This window comes from Ruditapes philippinarum, unplaced genomic scaffold, assembly GCF_026571515.1.
Source record: "Ruditapes philippinarum isolate M1 unplaced genomic scaffold, ASM2657151v2 ctg8134_1_1_1_1, whole genome shotgun sequence".
NCBI lineage: Eukaryota > Metazoa > Mollusca > Bivalvia > Venerida > Veneridae > Ruditapes > Ruditapes philippinarum.
Window position 1 is genome coordinate 13,638 of NW_026866074.1, and position 21,132 is coordinate 34,769.

Here is a 21,132-nt window from a genome sequence, read left to right on the forward strand (position 1 = left end):
ATGTGGATATACAGGGAGGTATCTGCTGGCAAATTGAAAGATCAAACTACTATCGATAGAAATCTTTGTAAGTATTTTGTATTTTGTGCAGATGTATGTTGTATTGTTTGTCTCTTCTATTTGAATGTACATTTGTATATGTATTGATTATCGCCTAAATAGTGAAATATTGTTTCTGTTTCTGTTTTATTAGTGTTGCTAATTTTTATATTTAAAGAATGATTATTGAAATTTTTCTGAAGTGGTACAGAAATCTTTGCATTTCGTGTGACGTGAAGTTTGTTTTAATTTTTGATGTACTCTAGTGTTACTAGTTATTAGATTTGAACGAGAGGCATTTTCTGTAAATAATGTGTACATTATACTAATATAAATTAAATGATAGAAATAGTAATATCTTGTAGTTATCTTTCATTTTATTTATCGTGTAGTCATTATGATAATATTATTATTTGAGCAAGATATAAACCTTTGGTCTCGAGTTCATTACTCATTCTTTTGTGATCTTTACGCTGCGCATATAAATTAGCTTAACAAATGAGAATTGCAGATTTAATTGTTTCTTATGTTTTCTAATGTAGAATGCAATTGTTACAAGTACAGGATAAATTGATGAAGATAAGAATTGAATGTGAACAGCTTTCTTGAAATCATTATTATTTTCAATCAGCCTTAATGCCTAGGAAATGTATGTTGGGTAAATTAAATTAAACAGTCAATTTCAGTTACTTTAGACCTTCGTGCTATGAATGTGCGGGTTAAATGGATGTTGCCGTTTGAATTTGGAACCAGTTCCATTGATATTTCTGAATGGTTGTTCAAGTATTCAGTTGTAATGTACAGCATGCGCTTATTAGACAACAATATGTGACCTGTGTAGTAGTACATGGTACTGACATATACTTGACCTGTCTATACTGCAGTAAGAAGATTCGGCGGTTCCATAGAGTTTGGGGTGTATAACAGATGTTGGGTCAATGCTTTATGATAATTTGGCAATATATTATCTGGGACGTTTTTACTTTTGTCTTTCTTCATATATAGGCATGTTCAGAATAGTAGATACGTTAGTTTAATAAAGGACGTGTAGTTTTTATTATTTTGTATTTTTGGTATCATATATATCGTTTTTTCTTCTTGTTTTCAGTTCATACAAAGAGATGATTGAATGGTGTATTAGATACAGATTATTCTGCCCAGCAAATTAACCTGAAGTTTCGTAATATTTGTGGTTAAGGTGTTTGCTCCAATGGAAACTGGACTCCAGCATACATATTAAGGTTTGATTCATACCGGGTGAGCGTTTCCGTTCGTCTGGTCGGGCTGCTCTTGAAAATTGTATTTTAGGAGAGATAAGGGGCCGCTGAAGAAAAATTTCGATTGAGCCATATTCATAGATATGAATGGAAGTGTTCCGTCTATCAGTGGGTGGATTATATGATTGTTATGTTCGTTTTAATTGATGATGTAGTTTATTTTAGTTTGAAATCAACCGTTTATATTATTCACAAGCGTGCTATCTTACGTATTAGTTGTTACATTCTTAACAATAAATAGGAGGTAAGACATGTTGAGAATTTAATGCTATTATTGTTATGTACGATGCAGAGATTTTTCATCAGTGAGTAAATATTTCTTATCTTTTGGATTTACAAGAAAAATTCATTTGTACATTTGTTGTTCTACGTACTGCAGATTGGATTGCTTTATAATTATGTATGTATAGCGGGTTAAAATGATAGTTGGATTCTGGCAATAATCAACCATTAAATGTTAGATATTATATTTCTATAGTATGTAGTCATGATTGTTTGATTCTTTGTAATCGTGTATTTAGATAGTGTTGTTAGTTATAATTGTAACATATATTTTGAAGCTAAATTCGTGGTTGTAGGAATTTTTGTTTTATTATTTTTGAAATTTGTTATTTAAATAATTAATGATGAATGTGTTTATATTTTGTAGATGTAAAATACATAATTGATTTAGTGTTTCATGGCTGTTATATACTACTGCAAGAAAATTATAGCATAGAAATTTAAAACTGAATTCTATTGACTTTGTGTTTTTAATGCCAGAACTAGTACCATGATGGTTATACTGGTCTATGAAAAAAAGGTTAAGATATAAACATATTGTTAATTAAGTATTTATGGTATATTGGTTTAAGAATAACTGGTTGGTTTCTTAAATCAATATATCTCTTCTTGTTGTAATACATTATAAATCTCTTTTCATACTGTATTCTATGTTTTACATATTTTTTAATTCTTCTATCATATTAATAATAGAAATTTTGATCTGTTATATAGTTCTATATGTTATGATATAATGAGGAATTGAAAATAAAGATTATATCTTTACCAAATTGCTTATTAACTTATTTATTTGCTTGAATCGGATAAATAGGTCATTGCCAACAGTAAATTCGCCTCGATCCAGCCTGCTGCATGCAATAATAGTTTGACCAAGCTTTGATATTCGTTTAATATATTATTATATTTTCTGTATGTAGCTTTCTCTTTCCAAACGAGTAAGACTTGTACCTTTTGCCTTTCAAAATGATTGCCTCCTTTTAAATTGCGTTATGTTTTTTTTAACATTGTAATGCTTTTCCTACAAGAATGAATGAAAAGTGGTTATGTTTCATTCTTTATGTAAATTGATCCAAAATAATTCGTTTTTTTTATATGCAGTTGTTAATATGATCTTTGATTCAACGGTTGAGATTATATTTGTGCTAACGAATCCGCCATTGTTACTGCAATCATCAACCGGTGTTTTGACGCTGTCGTCAAATGTAAGAAGAAGGCATGTCAATTTTGTTTTTAACTTTTTTGGCATAGTTGTATGATAGATATATTTTAGTATACATTTATTTTATTTTATTAACTTATATATAGTTTAATTACTATTCCATATACATTTTCTTGTATTTTAAAATTTTTGTTTACAATATTTTTCAGATTCTATTGTTGCACAGAACATTTATTTTGGAATTTTAGAACATGATGATACCGAAGAGATAATGGAAGTTTTGTTCCTTATTTTGTGGAAGACCGTGTTTCGCACCAACTGTGAAGCTGGACACATTTACGAATACATACAGGGGAGAGCCGTATCAATTTTGTCAATAGTTTGTGTATAAAGATTGTTTTAATGGTGAAATGGAACGCCAAGAGACATGTTCTAACTCACCATGAAATTAGAATAATGTCCCTTAATTAAACGACCATTCTACTCACCAGACAGATAATGAATCTTTATTATAGAACAATGATTAATAAATTGTTATATCAATTTTGTGGTAGCGTCAGATCATTTTAAATTTATTTACATTTTACTTGACGCTATTTCTGCTGTTTATATTCTTTAATTCTTTTAATGTATAAACCGCCTTTTTCTTTTTAGACCTGATAACAATAAATTGTAAATGCCCCCCCTCTCGCCGCTTAAATTAGGTATATTAATAAGCTTTCATTCGTCCGTCCGCTTGCTAGCTCAGCCCGCATAGCTTATTTATCGGTTAGAGCACAGATCGTAATCCTCGACATGTGGGTTCGATTCCCGGGCTGGCCATTGTCTAAAATTACTGTAATTCAGTTTTCTTTGGGATGAGACTATTAATTCGAGGTTCCGTGTATTGATGTGCTGTATATTACATTTTTTGGCACTTTTTTGGTTTTTTTTTTTTTTTTTTTTTTTTTTTTTTTTTTTTTTTTTTTTTTTTTTTTTTTTGGTTTTTTTTTTTTTTTTTTTGGTTTTTTTTTTTTTTTTTTTTGTTTTTGGGTTATAATAACAGTTTAATCAAGTTGGCTATTATATTGGGTACATTTTTTCTGCTATCTGTATCTGGTGCACTAACCCTGTGTCTTCTTTCAGGAAATATTGTTTTATAATTCTGGGGAGGACCGCCCAGATGACATACTGGTGGGAGTGTAAAGTTATACTTTGTTTTGAAATAAAAGATCTACACTTTTTTTTTTTTGTATCTTTCACGGTTCTTGTCTGATCATCAAGATGACAACAGTGTATGTTGTGAATTTGTCCTATGTGGTATGTTTGAACACATTTCTTAGTAATTGCACAAATCATCGGATTATTTTGCGATTTATTCAATCATAATATAAGTTTAATGATGATTAGCAGTCTGTTGTGCTTTTAGTGGGGCGTTGACCTAGGAGGTCTTACCATTTATCAATATCTTACGATGGCTGCAATCAAGACCGAGCCTGCAAACGTTAGTTTAAATTTTTGCCCGTTGAGTTGAAGCGTTCTTTACATGCTTTTATGGTTGGATTCTTATTTTGTCTGTAGTTTACAACAAATATAATGAACATTTCTTATGCTGTAGATGTATCAAGGTCTTGGCGGAGATATATATTTCAGATTCTTAAATTGAGAAAGCATCAATATTCTTTTTACATTTTTTAAAGTTTACTGATTATTTTTGCGATGTCATCGAATGCTTTGTTGATTTTTTTGATTGATTTGATTCTAACAGGCTTTGATTGATTGAAGGTGACACCTTTGAACGTATTTTAGTGTAAGACTTTGATTGCTGTTAGCTACGATTCTTGATATTGGATTGTTTGTTTCGTGATATTTGTTTCTGGTTGTATTGTAAATATATATTTTTTCCGTTTGTAAAAGTATGTTATAGTCAATAAAATTCTTAAAATGTTGTATTACATTTTGTTAGTTTAGATTGAGGGAAGTTTGAACTAAAATTAAAAAAAAATCAATTTGAAATAGTGTAAGCCAATATGAGTGAGAAAGATTATTTAGTAGTGCGTGGGGGTGCGCTATTTTTGAACGAGTATATAGGTGTATGAAGGTTACAACTTATTAATGCACCATTACATGGATTGTATAAGATATATATTTGTACAGTGGACTTCCAGCTATAGTCATTTGCACGGGTACATATTGTTTTTTAAACGCAATATAGATCGAGAGGATTTTCAGGATATAGAATTGGATTATGGTTGTACACCTGCTGTAACGACGTTAGCAGTGTGCAAATATTGTGGGAAGAGTTCTCAAAGACTGTTAGAATTTAAACAGGACCGATATCGTATTTTCGATTACTGCGTGGGAGACTTCTTATGAGTGTCGGCCGACGTGCGGGATAATAGGTTTTCAGATAAGGTTTGGAGTTTGTACGTGAACACACTGTAGAAATTTTGTATTGCGGAGAAAAACTGACTATTAATAGTTGGACAAGATTGTAGCTTGACTTAATTGTAAATGTTTGCATAATATAAGTGATTCAGAAAACAGGGATAAATTATAGTTTACAATTGGAATGATATGGAAAAAATGATAAGAATATTGTTTGTCTAAAGTATTCTTTGACTGGAGTTCTTGAGCGGTTAACTATTAAGACGTTATAACACGGGAAAGTTCTAATTTAACAATGCACATGTATTTATTACACGTTTATTATGAATATAATTCTCAGAATATCTTCAAATATAATATATTGGCTATTGTTATGGCTTTTATATATATATATGATTATTTTGGGTTAATATTTTTGAATTTAATTTTAGAAGAAATATAGTCTAAATTAGAAATCTGTTTTTAGACTACACGATTAAGTTGTAAAATCGGCTTCACCCTAAATCAGCGATTTTTTCCGTCTCGATAATGAAATGTGCTACAGTAGACTACTGTATTCCAACAAAAAGTAATTTTTCTAGCCAGGCAGACGTATCCTGATTTAATTTTTGGTAAATAGAAGAGAGAGAAAAACAGTCTGTCGGGTTTTGTGTTTTGTTTTGTTTTGTCTCTGAAATGAAGATTGTGCCCATTTTTAAGCGTTTCAAAGTAACCTTTTAAATCTTTACAATTCTTTTTGTTTAGAACTGGTGGTTTTTTCTTTAGCTAGTTATAAGTTTTCTGTAAGATATAAAGTAAAAATGTTTGTATATAAAATAGTTTGTCATTGGTTGTTTTTTTTTCTTTCTTCAATTTGTTAAGTTCCTGAGTGCATATGTATGTGAGGCTTCCGTCAGTTTAGGTTATAAGTCCTCTGTTCTCCTGATGTATATCTGCAGTGGCTTATGCCTCGTGTGAACTTTGATGAGTACAATCCTTTAAAAGGTCTGGTTAACGTATGTATTATTTTCGATCTACCTTTGATTTATAGTATGAAAAGTATTTTTATATTACTATTTGACATACAATGTACATGGAACATATGTGTTTCTATATAATGTATTTTCCTTCTGTAGACTTAAGATGGTTAAGTATTAGCTGTTCCGATGTAATAAATAGTCTAGCTGTTTTATTCTATTGTTAGTGAGGATGCGAAGAAAGCGATGATGACTGGGAACATTGTTTTCAATTACCACTCGTAATCCTAGAATATGTGGCTTACTGTTGGTAAAGTGTTCAGTCGTTAAGAAGTAGTCTATACGGTCATATCCGTCTACCATTACGGGCGAAGAAACGTACCAATCTGTGTTCTTCAGCGGTATAAATGTTTCTCTTGATAGAAGTCATTATTAGAATAGACATTGCCAGACATGATGTTGTACTGAAGAAATCTTTCAATAATAATGGTATGAACAGATTTTATTTTGTATTCTTTTTTTTTATTTGTGTTTATTGAAAATAAGTGCGACTATATATGGGGTTAACTTGTTGTCCGGCTTGTCGGTGTCTGTCGTCTTGTCTTCCTTATGTCCTTGGTCTGTGAGTATAATCAGTTCTACATAAGCTTTGGATTGACTTTAACTGTGGTTATGCATGTCTTTTAAATGACTCGAGAGTGTCAGTGCAACAAGAATCATTACCTGCAATTCTGTAAGTTTTTGAGTTATTGGTGCCTTGTTAATGTATACTTGTTATTTTTGTCTCTGCCATTTTCATTACGTAAACTTTAGGAAAAGCCATGAACTTGAAATTCCTCATTAGGAATGATTAGATCTCAGTGTTGGGTGAGAAGAGTGCAGTGCGGATTAATTGAACGGCATGATTTTATGAGATATGTTGTCTTTGTATTGATAATACTTTATTTGTACCAGTGCAATTTTCCTACACTTAAAAATGCTATTACTGTTGAACTTTCATCAGTGATAATACATTTCTATTGAGAATAAGGCGGCAGTGCAAATAGAAATTGTTAACTCTTCACATCATGATTTTTTTGTAGTTGTTATTTGCATTTTGTTTATATTTTTCTTACTTTTTTTCTTATTTGGCTTGTGGCCAGTAATGTTATAATGTGTCAGTTTAAGTTGATTGTCGTCATTGTTTAAGTTCTCTAAAGTTTGTTAAATAGTTAATTGTTAAAATTTCTATCTTTTATAAACGAATTCTCCAATAAAATAATCGTGTATCTCGTAATATTACCTTTGCTTTGCATTGTCACTTTCGTTTTCTATTTTCGCACGGTTTATAATATTTCTGATGTTGACCGAATGTTTTACAGTTTATTGTTGTTATTTGTACTGTTTTCTAAATATTATGCTGTTGGAAATGATTCATTAGTCTAGTAGTTATGTTATTATGTTGTTTTATTTTATAGGAATTTTTATTGCTATGATGATCTTGTTACCAAAGGTTATAATCGATTAATTCTTTTATTCTTATTTTCTTTATTTATAGTTTTGCGCGATGTAAATTTTGTATTTTTGTTTTATTAGTAATTCGTGTTTGTGCCAACAAATCATCGGCATGTTGCTGTTCTTTGCTTATATATTGAAACTATCTTAAGTACGTTCTTTGATTGAAATTGAAAAGGAAATCTATATTTTTCATTAATGTTAATAGAGGTCCCTTACAGATAGAATTATGAAGATATTTTCAATTATAGGTATAGGAATGTGAAAAATCTTTGAAATTAATCTTGTTTTTTTATGTTCTTATATTATGTGAATAGAAAACATAAAAATTCTGTGTGTTTATTGTAATTTACATTTTAATTATATATTTTTTGAGTAAATTGATTGAAGGGTAGGTAAAACTAATATTTGAATGTAGCAAATTGGATTGCTTTAATATATTCCATGAATACGCTCTCGGTTGTATTGTTGTTCTTAGGAATTATTGAGAATAAATTGACTAATTTTTCTTAAACATTAGTGCTCTGTTGCAATTAATTGTATAGAATTGGGTATGGGATTAACAATTTCAGTTTGTTGTATATTGTATTTCTGTTCGCTTATAAAAACCCTATACAAGGAACTAATTCGATATATTTTATTGTCTTTAACTAAGTATTCCGGATATAAGTGAATCCAGATTGTTGAATGTCTCCAATTGAGTTCGTTATATTTTATGTCGGAGTTTACATTGTTATTTGTAGGCAGTTTATCAATCCTGATGTAATTGTTACATATCTGTTTCAGTATGCCACTTTAATTGTCTAATTAGGTACATGTAGCTTTTGTAAGAGCGTTGTGTTATAATATACTTTTTTAGTATTTAAGGAAAAATTCCTAAGTGGCAGCTATACTGTTCACAAGGCGACACACCCAACTTGCGGAGTTCTAGTTGTAAAAAAAAATTGTGCTGTAGTAAATATATATGTATGTCAAACTAACTTAGGTGAACTTAAAACTTCTGTTCAATTAAAGTGTATCACATCATTCCTCTTACTCCGTTTATCAGAATATTATTTTGTCCAAAATATTTTCATCCGCTTCTTCACTCATACTGGACAGAAAATCGTTGTAACAAATAGATTTTCAATTTAATTCTGAGTATACATGTATTATTTTCCTTCCACATTTTTTTTTGCCATTTTAAGTGGATTACATGATCATTTTACTAACTTCAGTGGTATCTTCTACGTTTTAAGGTGTGTTACATTTATCGTCATGATTTTCTTTTTTAAAATTGGAATTTGGAAAGAATTTATGCGAGTTTAGATGTGTTAAGAAGTACTTATTAGAAGTTATCCGATAGCACCGTGCATAATGACCGTCTCCCATAGAACACCTTAACCTGCGGTTGATATGTTGTTTTTCTTTATTTTGATTTCAGGAACAAAAGATCTATGTATGTATGTTAATTTCTCCAATTGTTTCAGATACGAAGAGGAAAACGATTGCAATATTTATTGGATGATAGTCCTAAACATGCGCTTGGGGTCAGATACATACCGATAAAAAATGGACTTTTGACTTGAAATTTATGTATTTGTTAAGTAGAAAAACACACTAAATTACACGAACTGTAGCGTCAAGATGGCTAGTCATCTATGTGATTTGTGCGTGTATCTTTTTTGCGACACGAATACTTTGCTGAGAAGTTTTGTCCTGTCTCCTGTAGAAATCTAGACTTATTCTTCATTGAATTATTTTATATTTATGAGTATTGATGATTGTTATTTCTAAAAGATTTATGTATATATTAATATTCATTTTTAGGAAGTAATCAGCATTTTTTGGTTTTTTTTGGTTTTTGTTTTGGTTGTTTTTTATATTTTGTTGGTTTCTTTTTTGTTTGATTTGGTGGTTTTGTTGAGGTTCATTTTTTGGAACATGCATTAAGTAACATAATACACTTAACTTAACGCTGTAATGTTTAAATGTTTTAGCATTTATGGTTCTTATTTCTTGCAAAGTTGTGACTATTGATGGTTCATTATATGTTTGTGTAATGAAGTGGGAACAGTAACAGAATCATGATGGCGTTTATTTCTGACGTGGTGCATCTCTAACATATTTCATATTATCATGTTATATTATTATTTATCTATATGCATGGCATCCAAGAATCATTATCATGGAATACATCAATCAAGTTATATTCAAATATTTATGACATAGTTAAACATGTTGATTGAGAATGCCAAAAATAAATTTCTACATTAATAATATCATATTGATATGCTAATCTACCAAATTGTCTCGTCTTTCAAATGCTTTAATACAAAATAATGCTAATTTTCTAATAACCAATTTTCTATCTGCGTTTAACAATTGTATGAATTTATAAACACTAGTATATATATATATGTTGTGTTTTAAAAAAAGAGAAAGAAAAACCCCTTTTCTCATGAATTTGCATGTTTTGAGTTTGAGCCCTGTGCTGTTTGGAATTTAATATCCTAAAATTTTATGTCTGGCATTAGATTTCCATGAGGTTCATCACAATATTTAATTTACATGTAATTTGAATTCCGATAAAAATGCAGAAATATCTATTTTACTGGTCTGCCCAAAGTGCATGTTTCATTATCTAAAATTATTATTTTTATCTCTTTGTTAATATTTTTTCATATTAGATAGAGGATATTGAATGAGGGTTAGTTTAATACTGAATACTGCGAGCGTCTGCCATGACGAGCATAATATTTTATTCAACGAGTTAGATAAATTTAGTAATGAACTTGAACGAATATAATATTCTATTTATCACATACCCAAAATGAGAACTGTTTCAATAAATGCAGTATTAAAGTTACACTCATTCAATACCCTCTATGTATGTAATAGAGTCATTATTTTAAGCTGTTGATTTCAATATATTAAATGAGAAGCATAATATATAAGTTAGTTATGTCAATATATTGTCAATAAGTCATTAAACGAGAAATAAACGAGGAATATGTAAATATTTCATTTTGAAACATTTTTAATTATTTGAGAATAACTGATGGATGATAAAAGACAAGTTTATATGCTATATGTTATATGTTTAACACTCATTTAGTCAATGGGATAAATGTAAGTAATATTGTCCGAGTTTATATTTATTTTTATGATGTTTGTATCATCATCCATTTAGTTATATGTGATACTATTTTGTACGACATAGAATGATTGAAATCGTATAGAAAATGTTACCTTTTGCAATACTAATGATGTATGTGCGACACTATCTTATTTTGTTTTTAAATTTCATCAGTTATTCTAGGTTCAGATCCATGGTTTGTATCGAGGTTTGAAATGCTATTAATTTTCATTTGTGAATGTATGTTCTGTATTAATAGAACTTAATCTCCGGAATGTAAGAATTTTTGGGGTTTTCCAGCATATTCCGTTTTTAGGGTACAGGTTTTGAAAACTTTTTACAGTTTATTATTGTTGGGTGGTGCTTCGAAATAATGATATATTGTTGTTGCAACGTGGAAGCTATTAACTTGTTAGTTGTTAGTTGTACCTAGAGATTATTTGCTGGGATAAATGCGCACGTTGTCGCTGTTTCCTGGATGAATGTTTATGTTTTGTTCAAGTCTCTTTGGAGTGACATTTCAATTTCAAAGTATACTTTTTCTTATATGAGGTGTTAATAGTTAATTATTTATTTTGGTCAGTACTGTACAGGGTGTGCATATGTCTTAGTCTCTTTTCAGTTCCATATTGTTAGATTTTGTTTTCCAATATTCTTAACTAAATTTATAGCAAGCTGTATATTGTTTTATTGATGTAATCCTTAGAAAAAGAGTTATTTTTATATATAGAATAGGCTAGTATTTTATATATAGAATCTATGTTTATATAGTATGTGCAATAACTGGATTATAAAAATCATTTTAAGTTGACCTATTTTGTCCGTTTTGTTTATTTATCTTATTTGCCGACTTAATTTCTTTAAATGTATAAATGTTCATTTTATGTAAATATGTTGTTCTTAAATGTACACTATGAATTAATACGAAAGTCAGTTTTCATTTGTTCTCTGGTATTAAATAATGAATATTTAATAAAACAGAGCCTTTATAGTTCCGGCTTTATTGTTTGTGACAAAGCTTAAGATTGTAATAATTTTATTACATATATATGACGTAACGTCATGAATACTGAATAAAGTGACGTCACGTTTGCCGTCATGTTATAATAGTGTTTAATAAACCGGATTGAATAGCAAAATTGTACGTAAAGTATTCCATTTAAAGTTTAAAAAACAAACTATAAACTATTAATATACAGCATGCCTTCAGAAACGAATACATCTTAATACATCTCTATGTGACATCCAACACGTTATCTTTTGTTTGAAACAAGTCAATTTCCTTGGCCAATACAAAAATCGATATTAAATTGGCATTAAACTACATATAGCCATTATTACATACTATAGATAAGGTGTAAGACATTTTTACAATGTAGTGTAAAATTTTTTCAGAGAAGTTACTAACAATGCAATCTTCATGTGGATCTAATAATAACGTATAAATTAAATATGTACAGCTCAAAATTTGACAAAGAAATTCGCACACACAAAAATGCAAGACAGGTTTATACTTTATTATTCTAATAGTTAGTTGTAATGAGACCAGCAAGATGACACTCTCTAATGAAACCGAGTCTGCAATTATCACACTTGAACAATGTTTTCATTGTTCCCGACCATATTCCCCTTTTCCAGATTTTAAGAAACAAACAATAGTATCCTTACAATAAATTTTTAGATTCATTAAAAATAATTCAAACACTCTATGGCACAATGTTCTAATGTCCAAACTTGTTTGATCTTTACGGATTATTTTTTCCTGTTTATTATTGAAATTGTGACCCCAAAGAATGTATGATATAGAGAAAGGAACGTTACAGGACACTTCATTGTTGAATAAGTTCAGTGTATCAAAGTATTTATGCTTTGCATAGTTAGCATTGATCTTATCATATTTTATTGCTCATATATACATGTAAATATACAGAGAAACAAATTGATTTCGAAATAACAAATAGCAAAAGGGCTGGGCCCAACAAATTGCAAAAGGGTTGGGCCCAACAAATAGCAAAAGGGTTTGGCCCAACATATAGCAAAAGGGTAAGGTCAAACATATAGCAAAAGAGTTGGGCCCAACATATAACTTAAGGGTTGGGCCAAACAAATAGCATACGGGTTCGGCTAAATAAATAGCATAAGGGTTAAGCCCAACAAATAGCAAAAGGGTTGAGCCCAACAAATAGCAAAAGGTTTGAGCCCAACAAATATCAAAAGGGTTGAGCCTAAGTTCTTACAACATTAGCGATCAGCCATGAACATATTTTGAATTAAGGTTTAGAAAGTTAAAACAACAGATGAAATTTTGGTTCTTTTCATTACAGATGTGTACAACATGGAGAATATGTCCGGAAGTAGAAAGAGGGGATACGGAAGGAAATTGGACAGTAATATGTGTCACGTATGTGAGAAATTGTTGCAGTCACCTTCACATCTCCGTAGACATATGTTATCACATACTGGAGAGAGACAATATTACTGTGAACTTTGCTTGAAACAATTTGTCTTGAAACAACATTTAAAAACTCATTTGAAAAATGTTCATAAAGTTCAATGAATTTAGACTTTTCTTATCCGAAATCAAGTTGTTTTAGTAAAGATAAAAGTACATGTAGTTTTATACGTTTAACTTTTTAAATTTGTTTGGGTGTCGCTTTTTTATTTCCTTTAATTCTTAAAAAAAGACCGGTAATCTTGTTTCTAAAAATAAATAAAAATGAATATTTGAACAGTTTGCTAAGCGTTTCTTTCATTTGTTTCTACATTATTTATCCTGTAGATTTAGCAACTTTCATGATGAATATGGGAGAGACCACATATTATAGCAACATGTTTCACATCGCATATAATCGCATAATAGAAATAATTATACATAATTAATATTGTATCGATCAAAATTACATTTTATTTAACTTTTGTTTTTTTTAATTACCGTCTTTTTCAAACATTGACCTGTTTTTCCCCAGAAATTACGCCATATTTTATTACAATATATTATCTACTTGAAGTGAATACTAGTAAAAACTAGAAATGTGTCCATAGGACACGGGTGCCCCCACACTCCAACGATTTGTCAATCTTATGTCTCTAGGTCATTTTTTTTGGCTACATGTGCCCAAGTTGAAAACTAAAAAACTTTTATTCACTACAGGTCATAAACTTTTTGAGTGACGTGCAAGACAAATTAAAATATTGTAAATTTTTACTAAGTCAAGGGCAATAACTCTAAAAATACTAAAAATATCCACACGAAAATACCCAGGTGCACAACTACACATGCTGAGCAACATTCTTGTAAGGTTTCATGACTCTAGGAAAATTACTTTTTAGCTCGACTATACGAAGTTTATGGAGAGCTGCCCTACTCGCCCCGGCGTCCGCGTCCAGATTTCAGATTAAAGTTTTGGTGCAGCAAAATATTTTTTATAACTTTGTCATTTCTTAAGGTATCAACTTCAAACTTCAAATATATGTTCCTTATCATCAACCACATCTTATGAGACAAGGTTCATAACTCTAGCACCAATATTTTCAGATTAATCTCCCCTTGAACTTAGAATTTTCTTTAAAAAATACTATTTTTAGCTCACCTGAGCATGCTCAGGGTGAACTTTTAGGATCGATGATTGTCCGTCGGCCGTCGTCCGTCGTCCGTCCACATTTAGTTCGTTAACACTCTAGCAGTCGCATTTATTCCTCAATCATCATGAAACTTTGTCAGAATATCTGTCTCAATAATATCTCGGATGAGTTCGATCATTGGTGACCTCCGATGAAAAACTAGGTCACAGGAGCTAAAAATAGAAAAAGCTTGTTAACACTCTAGTGGCTGCAGTTTTGATCCAAATATTCTGGAAATTTGTCAGGAAGGTTGTTTTGATGATTTCTAGGTCAAGTTTGAAGATGGGTCATGTCCGGTCAAAAACTAGGTCACATATTCTAAAAGTAGAAAAAGCTTGTTAACACTCTAGTGGCTGAAGTTGTTATTCAAATATTCTTGAAATTTGTCAGGAAGGTTGTTTTGATGATTTCTAGGTCAAGGTCGAAAATGGGTCATCTCCGGTCAAAAACTAGGTCACAGGAGCTAAAAATATAAAAGCTTGTTACCACTCTAGTGGCTGCAGTTTTCATCCAAATATTCTGGAAATTTGTCAGGAAGGTTGTTTTGACGATATCTAAGTCAAGTTCGAAGATGGGTCATGTCCGGTCAAAAACTAGGTCACATGAGCTAAAAAACGAAAAATCTTTTTAACACTCTAGTGTCGGCAGTTTTCATCCAAATATTCTGGAAATTAGTCAGGAAGGTTGTTTTGATGATTTCTAGGTCAAGTTCGAAGATGGGTTATCTCCGGTCAAAAACTAGGTCTCGGGAGCTAAAAAAAGAAAAAGCTTGTTAACACTCTAGCGACTGAAGTTTTGATTCAAATATTCTGGAAATTAGTCAGGAAGGTTGTTTTGATGATTTCTAGGTCAAGTTCGAAGATGGGTCATCTCCGGTCAAAAACAAGGTCACAGGAGCTAAAAATAGAAAAAACTTGTCAACACTCTAGCGGCTGCAGTTTTGATTCAAATATTCTGGAAATTTGTCAGGTAGGTTGTTTTGATGATTTCTAAGTCAAGTTCGAAGATGGGTCATCTCCGGTCAAAAAATAGGTCACAGGAGCTAAAAATAGAAAAAGCTTGTTTACACTCTAGTGGCTTAAGTTTTCATTAAAATATTCTGGAAATTTGTCAGTAATTTTGTTTTGATGATTTCTAGGTCAAGTTCGAAGATTGGTCATGTCCGGTTAAAAACTAGGTTACAGGAGCTAAAAATAGATAAATCTTTTTAACACTCTAGTGGCTGCAGTTTTGATCCAAATTACCTGGAAATTGGTCAGGAAGGTTGTTTTGATGATCTCTAGGTCAGGTTTGAATATGGGTCGTCTCCGGTCAAAAATTAGGTCACATTGCCCAAATATGGAAAAACCCTTTGAACACAATAGAGTTCACATGTTTGACTCAGTTGTAATCAAACTTGGCCAGGATGCTTGTCCAAGACATTGCTTGGATGCGGTTGATGGGTCAGGGAAGCGATCCAGGGCCATCATGGCCCTCTTGTTTTAGTGTTACTTCTTTATTTCTTAAGGGATCAACTTCATACTTCAAATATATGTACCTTATCAACATTCACATCTTATGTGACAAGGTTCATAACTCTAGCACCAATATTTTAAGGTTTATCTCCCCTTGAACTTAGAATTTTCCTGAAAAAGTACTAATTTTACTGTTACTTCTTTATTTCTTAAGGGATCAACTTCATACTTCAAATATATCTACCCTATTATCATCCACATCTTATGTGACAAGGTTCATAACTCTAGCACCAATATGTTTAGATTTATCTCCCCTTAAAGTTAGAATTTTCCTTAATTTTTTTTTTACTGTTACTTCTTTATTTCTTAAGGCGTCAATATCATACTTCGAATATATGTACCTTATCATCATCCATATCTTATGTGACAAGGTTCATAACTCTAGCACCAATATTGCAAGAATTATCTCCCCATAAACTTAGATTTTTTTACTAGAAAAATGTTATTTTTTACTATAACTTATTTTAGTTTTAAAGGTATCTACCTCAAACTTCAAATACTTATTCCTTATCATCAATTACATTTTATGTAAAAATGTTCATAACTCTTGAATCAATATTTACAGATTTATCTCTCTTTGAACTTAGAATTTTCTTTACGAAATATTATAACTTACTTACTTTTGAAGGTATCTACTTCAAACTTCAAATATATATTTCTTATCATTACACACATGTTGTGTGACAAGGTTCATAACTCTAGCGTGACTATTTCTAGAATTATTCCCCTTGATCTTGGAATTTATGTTAACAATGTTATTATTTTACTATAACCTAAAACATAATTATACATAATTGATTTTTCTTTCATAGTTTTGTCTTCCTTACTGCGTCCAGTATTCTATTAGTCGAGCTTCGCTGTCTTCTGTGACAGCTCTTGTTTAGTTACGTGAGACACAAGTTGAAAATTGGAAATTTTTACTAAGTCTAGGTCAATACTCTAAAAATACTAAATCTATCCACACGAAAATACCCAGGTGCACAACTACACATGTTGATCAACATTCCTTAGGTCAAATACTTTTTAGTTACATGCGACACAAGTTGAAAATTGGAAATTTTTACTAATTCAAGGGCAATAACTCTAAAAATACTAAACATATCCACACAAAAATACCAAGGTGCACAACTACAAATGCTGATCAACATTCCAGTAAGGTTTCATGACTCTAGGTCAAATATTTTTGAGTTACGTGTGACACAAGTTAAAAATTGCAAATTTTTACTAAGTCAAGGGCAATAACTAAAAAAATACTAAATATATCCACACGAAAATACCCAGGTGCACAACTACACATGTTGATCAACATTCCTTAAAGGTTTCATGACTCTTGGTCAAATATTTTTTTGAGTTACGTGTGACACAAGTTGAACATTGCAAATTTTTACTAAGTCAAGGGCAGTAACTCTAAAAATACTAAATATATCCACATGAAAACACCCAGGTGCACAACTCCACATGCTGATCAACATTTCTATTAGGTTTCATGACTCTAGGTCAAATACTTTTTGAGCTATATGTGCGAGACAAAAAGGGAACGGATGGACGGAAGGACGGACGGACAAGGGTAAATCTAAATGCCCCCCCCCCCTATAGTGCGGGCACAAAAATTGATATTCAGTATATTCGCATGATTTGCAGACTAAGATAAATGAACGTAAATGGTTCCAGGTACCAAACTTCAAGTTATTTTACATCTCAACTTCTTGCCCTCAAGGACTATGGGTTCAAATCTCATGTTCTGTTCAGGTGGCCGTTCGCGCCAACTGATTCAACGTCACCTGATGAAATTGATATTATAAGAATGAAGCATAAAGGTTACTCTCTCTATGAAACGCCTTTAATCCTGCGGGTGTCTCTATGCAGCGTTATTCTTCCTGCTGGCGTCTCTATAAAATGTCCTACCTGCTGGCGTCTTAATGAAATGTCATTCGTCCTGCTGGCGTCTCTATGCAACGTCATTCTTCCTGCTGGCGTCTCTATGCAACGTCATTCTTCCTGCTGGCGTCTCTATAAAATGTCCTACCTGCTGGCGTCTTAATGAAATGTCATTCGTCCTGCTGGCGTCTCTATGCAACGTCATTCTTCCTGCTGGCGTCTCTATGCAACGTCATTCTTCCTGCTGGCGTCTCTATGCAACGTCATTCTTCCTGCTGGCGTCTCTATGCAACGTTATTCTTCCTGCTGGCGTCTCTATAAAATGTCCTACCTGCTGGTGTCTCTATGCAACGTCATTCTTCCTGCTGGCGTCTCTATGCAACGTCATTCTTCCTGCTGGCGTCTCTATGCAACATCATTCTTCCTGCTGGCGTCTCTATAAAATGTCCTTCCTGTTTGCGTCTCTATGCAACGTCATTCTTCCTGCTGGCGTCTCTATGCAACGTCATTCTTCCTGCTGGCGTCTCTATGCAACATCATTCTTCCTGCTGGCGTCTCTATAAAATGTCCTACCTGCTGGCGTCTTAATGAAATGTCATTCGTCCTGCTGGCGTCTCTATGCAACGTCATTCTTCCTGCCGGCGTCTCTATGCAACGTCATTCTTCCTGCTGGCGTCTCTATGCAACGTCATTCTTCCTGCTGGCGTCTCTGTAAAATGTCCTACCTGCGGGTGTCTCAATGAAATGTCATTCGTCCTGCCGGCGTGTCTAAGAAACATTTTCCATCCTGCTGGCGTCTTACTGCCTTACATGTAGAATTATGTCGTTTAGGATTGAAGACGTATCATCTTACGGGTAAACTAAGAAAATATGAGTGTCTGAAGAAATTTCTTTTTTTGTCATTAATTTGACATCATAAAATCGTAGCGCATAAAGAAAGAAACGTTGTATATAACCTGAATAATATTTTACCGTTAAGTAAATTTACACTATCTAGAGTGAAATGGGGAACTTGTCAATCGTACGGTAAAATAATCATTTTCCTTAGTTTATTTTCTATTATCTCGGTTCAATTTAGAACTGTTAAGCACTTATTGATTATTTTCAAAGGTATTGGTAGCTTATAATTATGTAAGTAAAGTTTTTAATAGATGGCTTTAACATAATTATGTAATTGAGTAAAACATACAGAAGTGTCTATTTGTATTGATTAAATATTAGATTATATTGGAGTTTCAAAAGTGTTAAAGTGTTTTAAAGCTGCAAACCTACAGATGAGCAACAATATTTCAATAAAATCAAACCTGAAAAAAAATATTATTAAGTTTTAAGGAAAACTAAAATATTCAAAATTCTAGTAATAGTTTACATGTTATGTAAGATTAATGACCTATTTTTCAGCATTTATAACTATATCTCTATTACGTGACTAACGCAGTAACGGCTATTTTTGTATATTTTGACCTCTTTTTGGTAACTTACATGGGTTGTAAGTGCCATTGATAATGTTTTAATTGCATTCGTTTAGTTACTTTACAATATTATACGTTTTAAGACATTTTAAAATTTTCATGAAAATTAGCATGAATCTGATGGCATGCTGCTTTAAAATGTTTTAAGATGATATCAGATATATTTCACCAGACTATAAGAAATATTGCACATATCGTGTTATGACGTGAGAAGATATATTTCACTGAGATAGAAAGAATAAAGTAATGCTTCTCTTAAAAATAAAAAATTACTAAAAAATAGAAATATATGAAATGATATACAAAATGTAGTACATATTTCTCTTAGAAAAATATTGACAGGTCCCTTCTCTGACCTTTTATTTGAATAGCAATAGATTTAACCGCAAAAATTGACATGTGCTCATTTGATAACAAATATGGTGTGATGAAATTTATATTTGTATTCGCTAATCTGATAATATGTATTAGACAGGCCACGGATCTATATGTGCACTACATGTATCTTACTGTTACAGAAATATCATAGGAAATATTTCACATAGAAATAAAGATATGTTTTCACCGGGAGAGAAAAAACTGGTATATAACATATATTAAACTGAATGTTACAATGCTTCTCTACATCCTTATGTATAATTTAAAGATAAGCATTATTTGACTAAACGCTTACTGGCGCTAGAAAAGCCTAACTGCATGACATAGATATATAACTGCACTAAATATGAATATTATTTGTTAATGGTAGCTCTACTTGACTAACCCATGTCGTTTAGTACATGTATTTGATTGTTTTAATGACTTTAATTATCATAAATATACTGCTACTTATTTGCTAGTTTTGAGTTTTAAATGAAATAGTTTACAACGTTACTTTTCTTGTTTTGTAGACTCTGTGAACGATTCTAGAGGTACCGGAAATGACGACATTCAGAAACCGTCATTGAAGCACGTGTGTCCTATATGCAGTCGACCGTTTCCATCTTCTTCCGGTTTATCACGTCACCTGCTTACACATACAGGAGAGAAACCGTTTGAATGTGAGGTTTGTGGTAAACGGTTTAACAGAAAGGGAAATATCTAACCACTCGGCAATGTCCAAAATTTACTCCTTGGCCAAATTTCTAGGCCATATTTTGCGTCTGAATATTTTTTGCATTTAGAGGAAATAAGTCTTTTTAATACTAACATTTTGTTTTATCACAAATTTGTTCACACCTCATGTTATAAGCATCTCACATATCTTTAAATAAAAACGCATGTTTGTCCTTTCTACAGAAAAGAAGAAGAAGAAAAGCATTTCTGAGGCATAATATGTGCCTTTAAGGATAACTTCCTATACAAATAACGATTTCTTAACGTATTAATAACACATCTGTCAAATCAGCTTGAATATTTAAATGATTGATGTTTGCACTTGATTTTATCAGCTAAAGTCATCTACTTAATCAGCAAGTCAAATTGTGTTTCAATTCCGTATGAAATCGTCTCTATTCCCAAATTTATAAAGCCGTAAAGATCGTTTTATTAGATCATATTTATTTGAACAATCTTCTTTAAGGAAATATTTAGAATCGTCTGTAAAACACTTACGATATTCATCATTATGATGATACTATTTATTCTGTAAATAGTTCTTGAATATGTTTGCTGTTCTTTGTTATTATTCCTTATATAGACGGAAGAAACACAAACATAATCAGTTTTGTAATTTCAATAATAATTATAAGTTTGTTTTTATTACTGTCTACACTGCTGTAAAAACATGGTCACCATTCTTCACAATAAGAGTAGTTTTTTCCCCAATGTTTTACTTTTCATAGACGTTCTGTTAGTTTACATTATGATTACATCTAAACTAAAAATGTTTCATATATATAAAGTTTATGTCAATTATTGAGAGAAAGTGCCAGTTATTGAGTGTCAGATATTTAGAAATGTACTCATTAAAGCTA

At 31.4% G+C, this 21,132-nt stretch overlaps 1 protein-coding gene across 1 annotated transcript in view; it reads left to right on the forward strand.

Moving 5' to 3' along the window:
- Window positions 1-21,132, forward strand: part of LOC132731195 (histone-lysine N-methyltransferase PRDM16-like) — a 48,842-nt gene continuing 27,710 nt past the window's right edge. Inside the window, exons 1-3 of the mRNA XM_060717331.1 lie at window positions 1-67; window positions 13,017-13,172; window positions 20,068-20,229. Of these exons, the coding sequence (XP_060573314.1) occupies window positions 1-67; window positions 13,017-13,172; window positions 20,068-20,229 (385 nt within the window). The remainder of the gene's footprint in view (window positions 68-13,016; window positions 13,173-20,067; window positions 20,230-21,132) is intronic.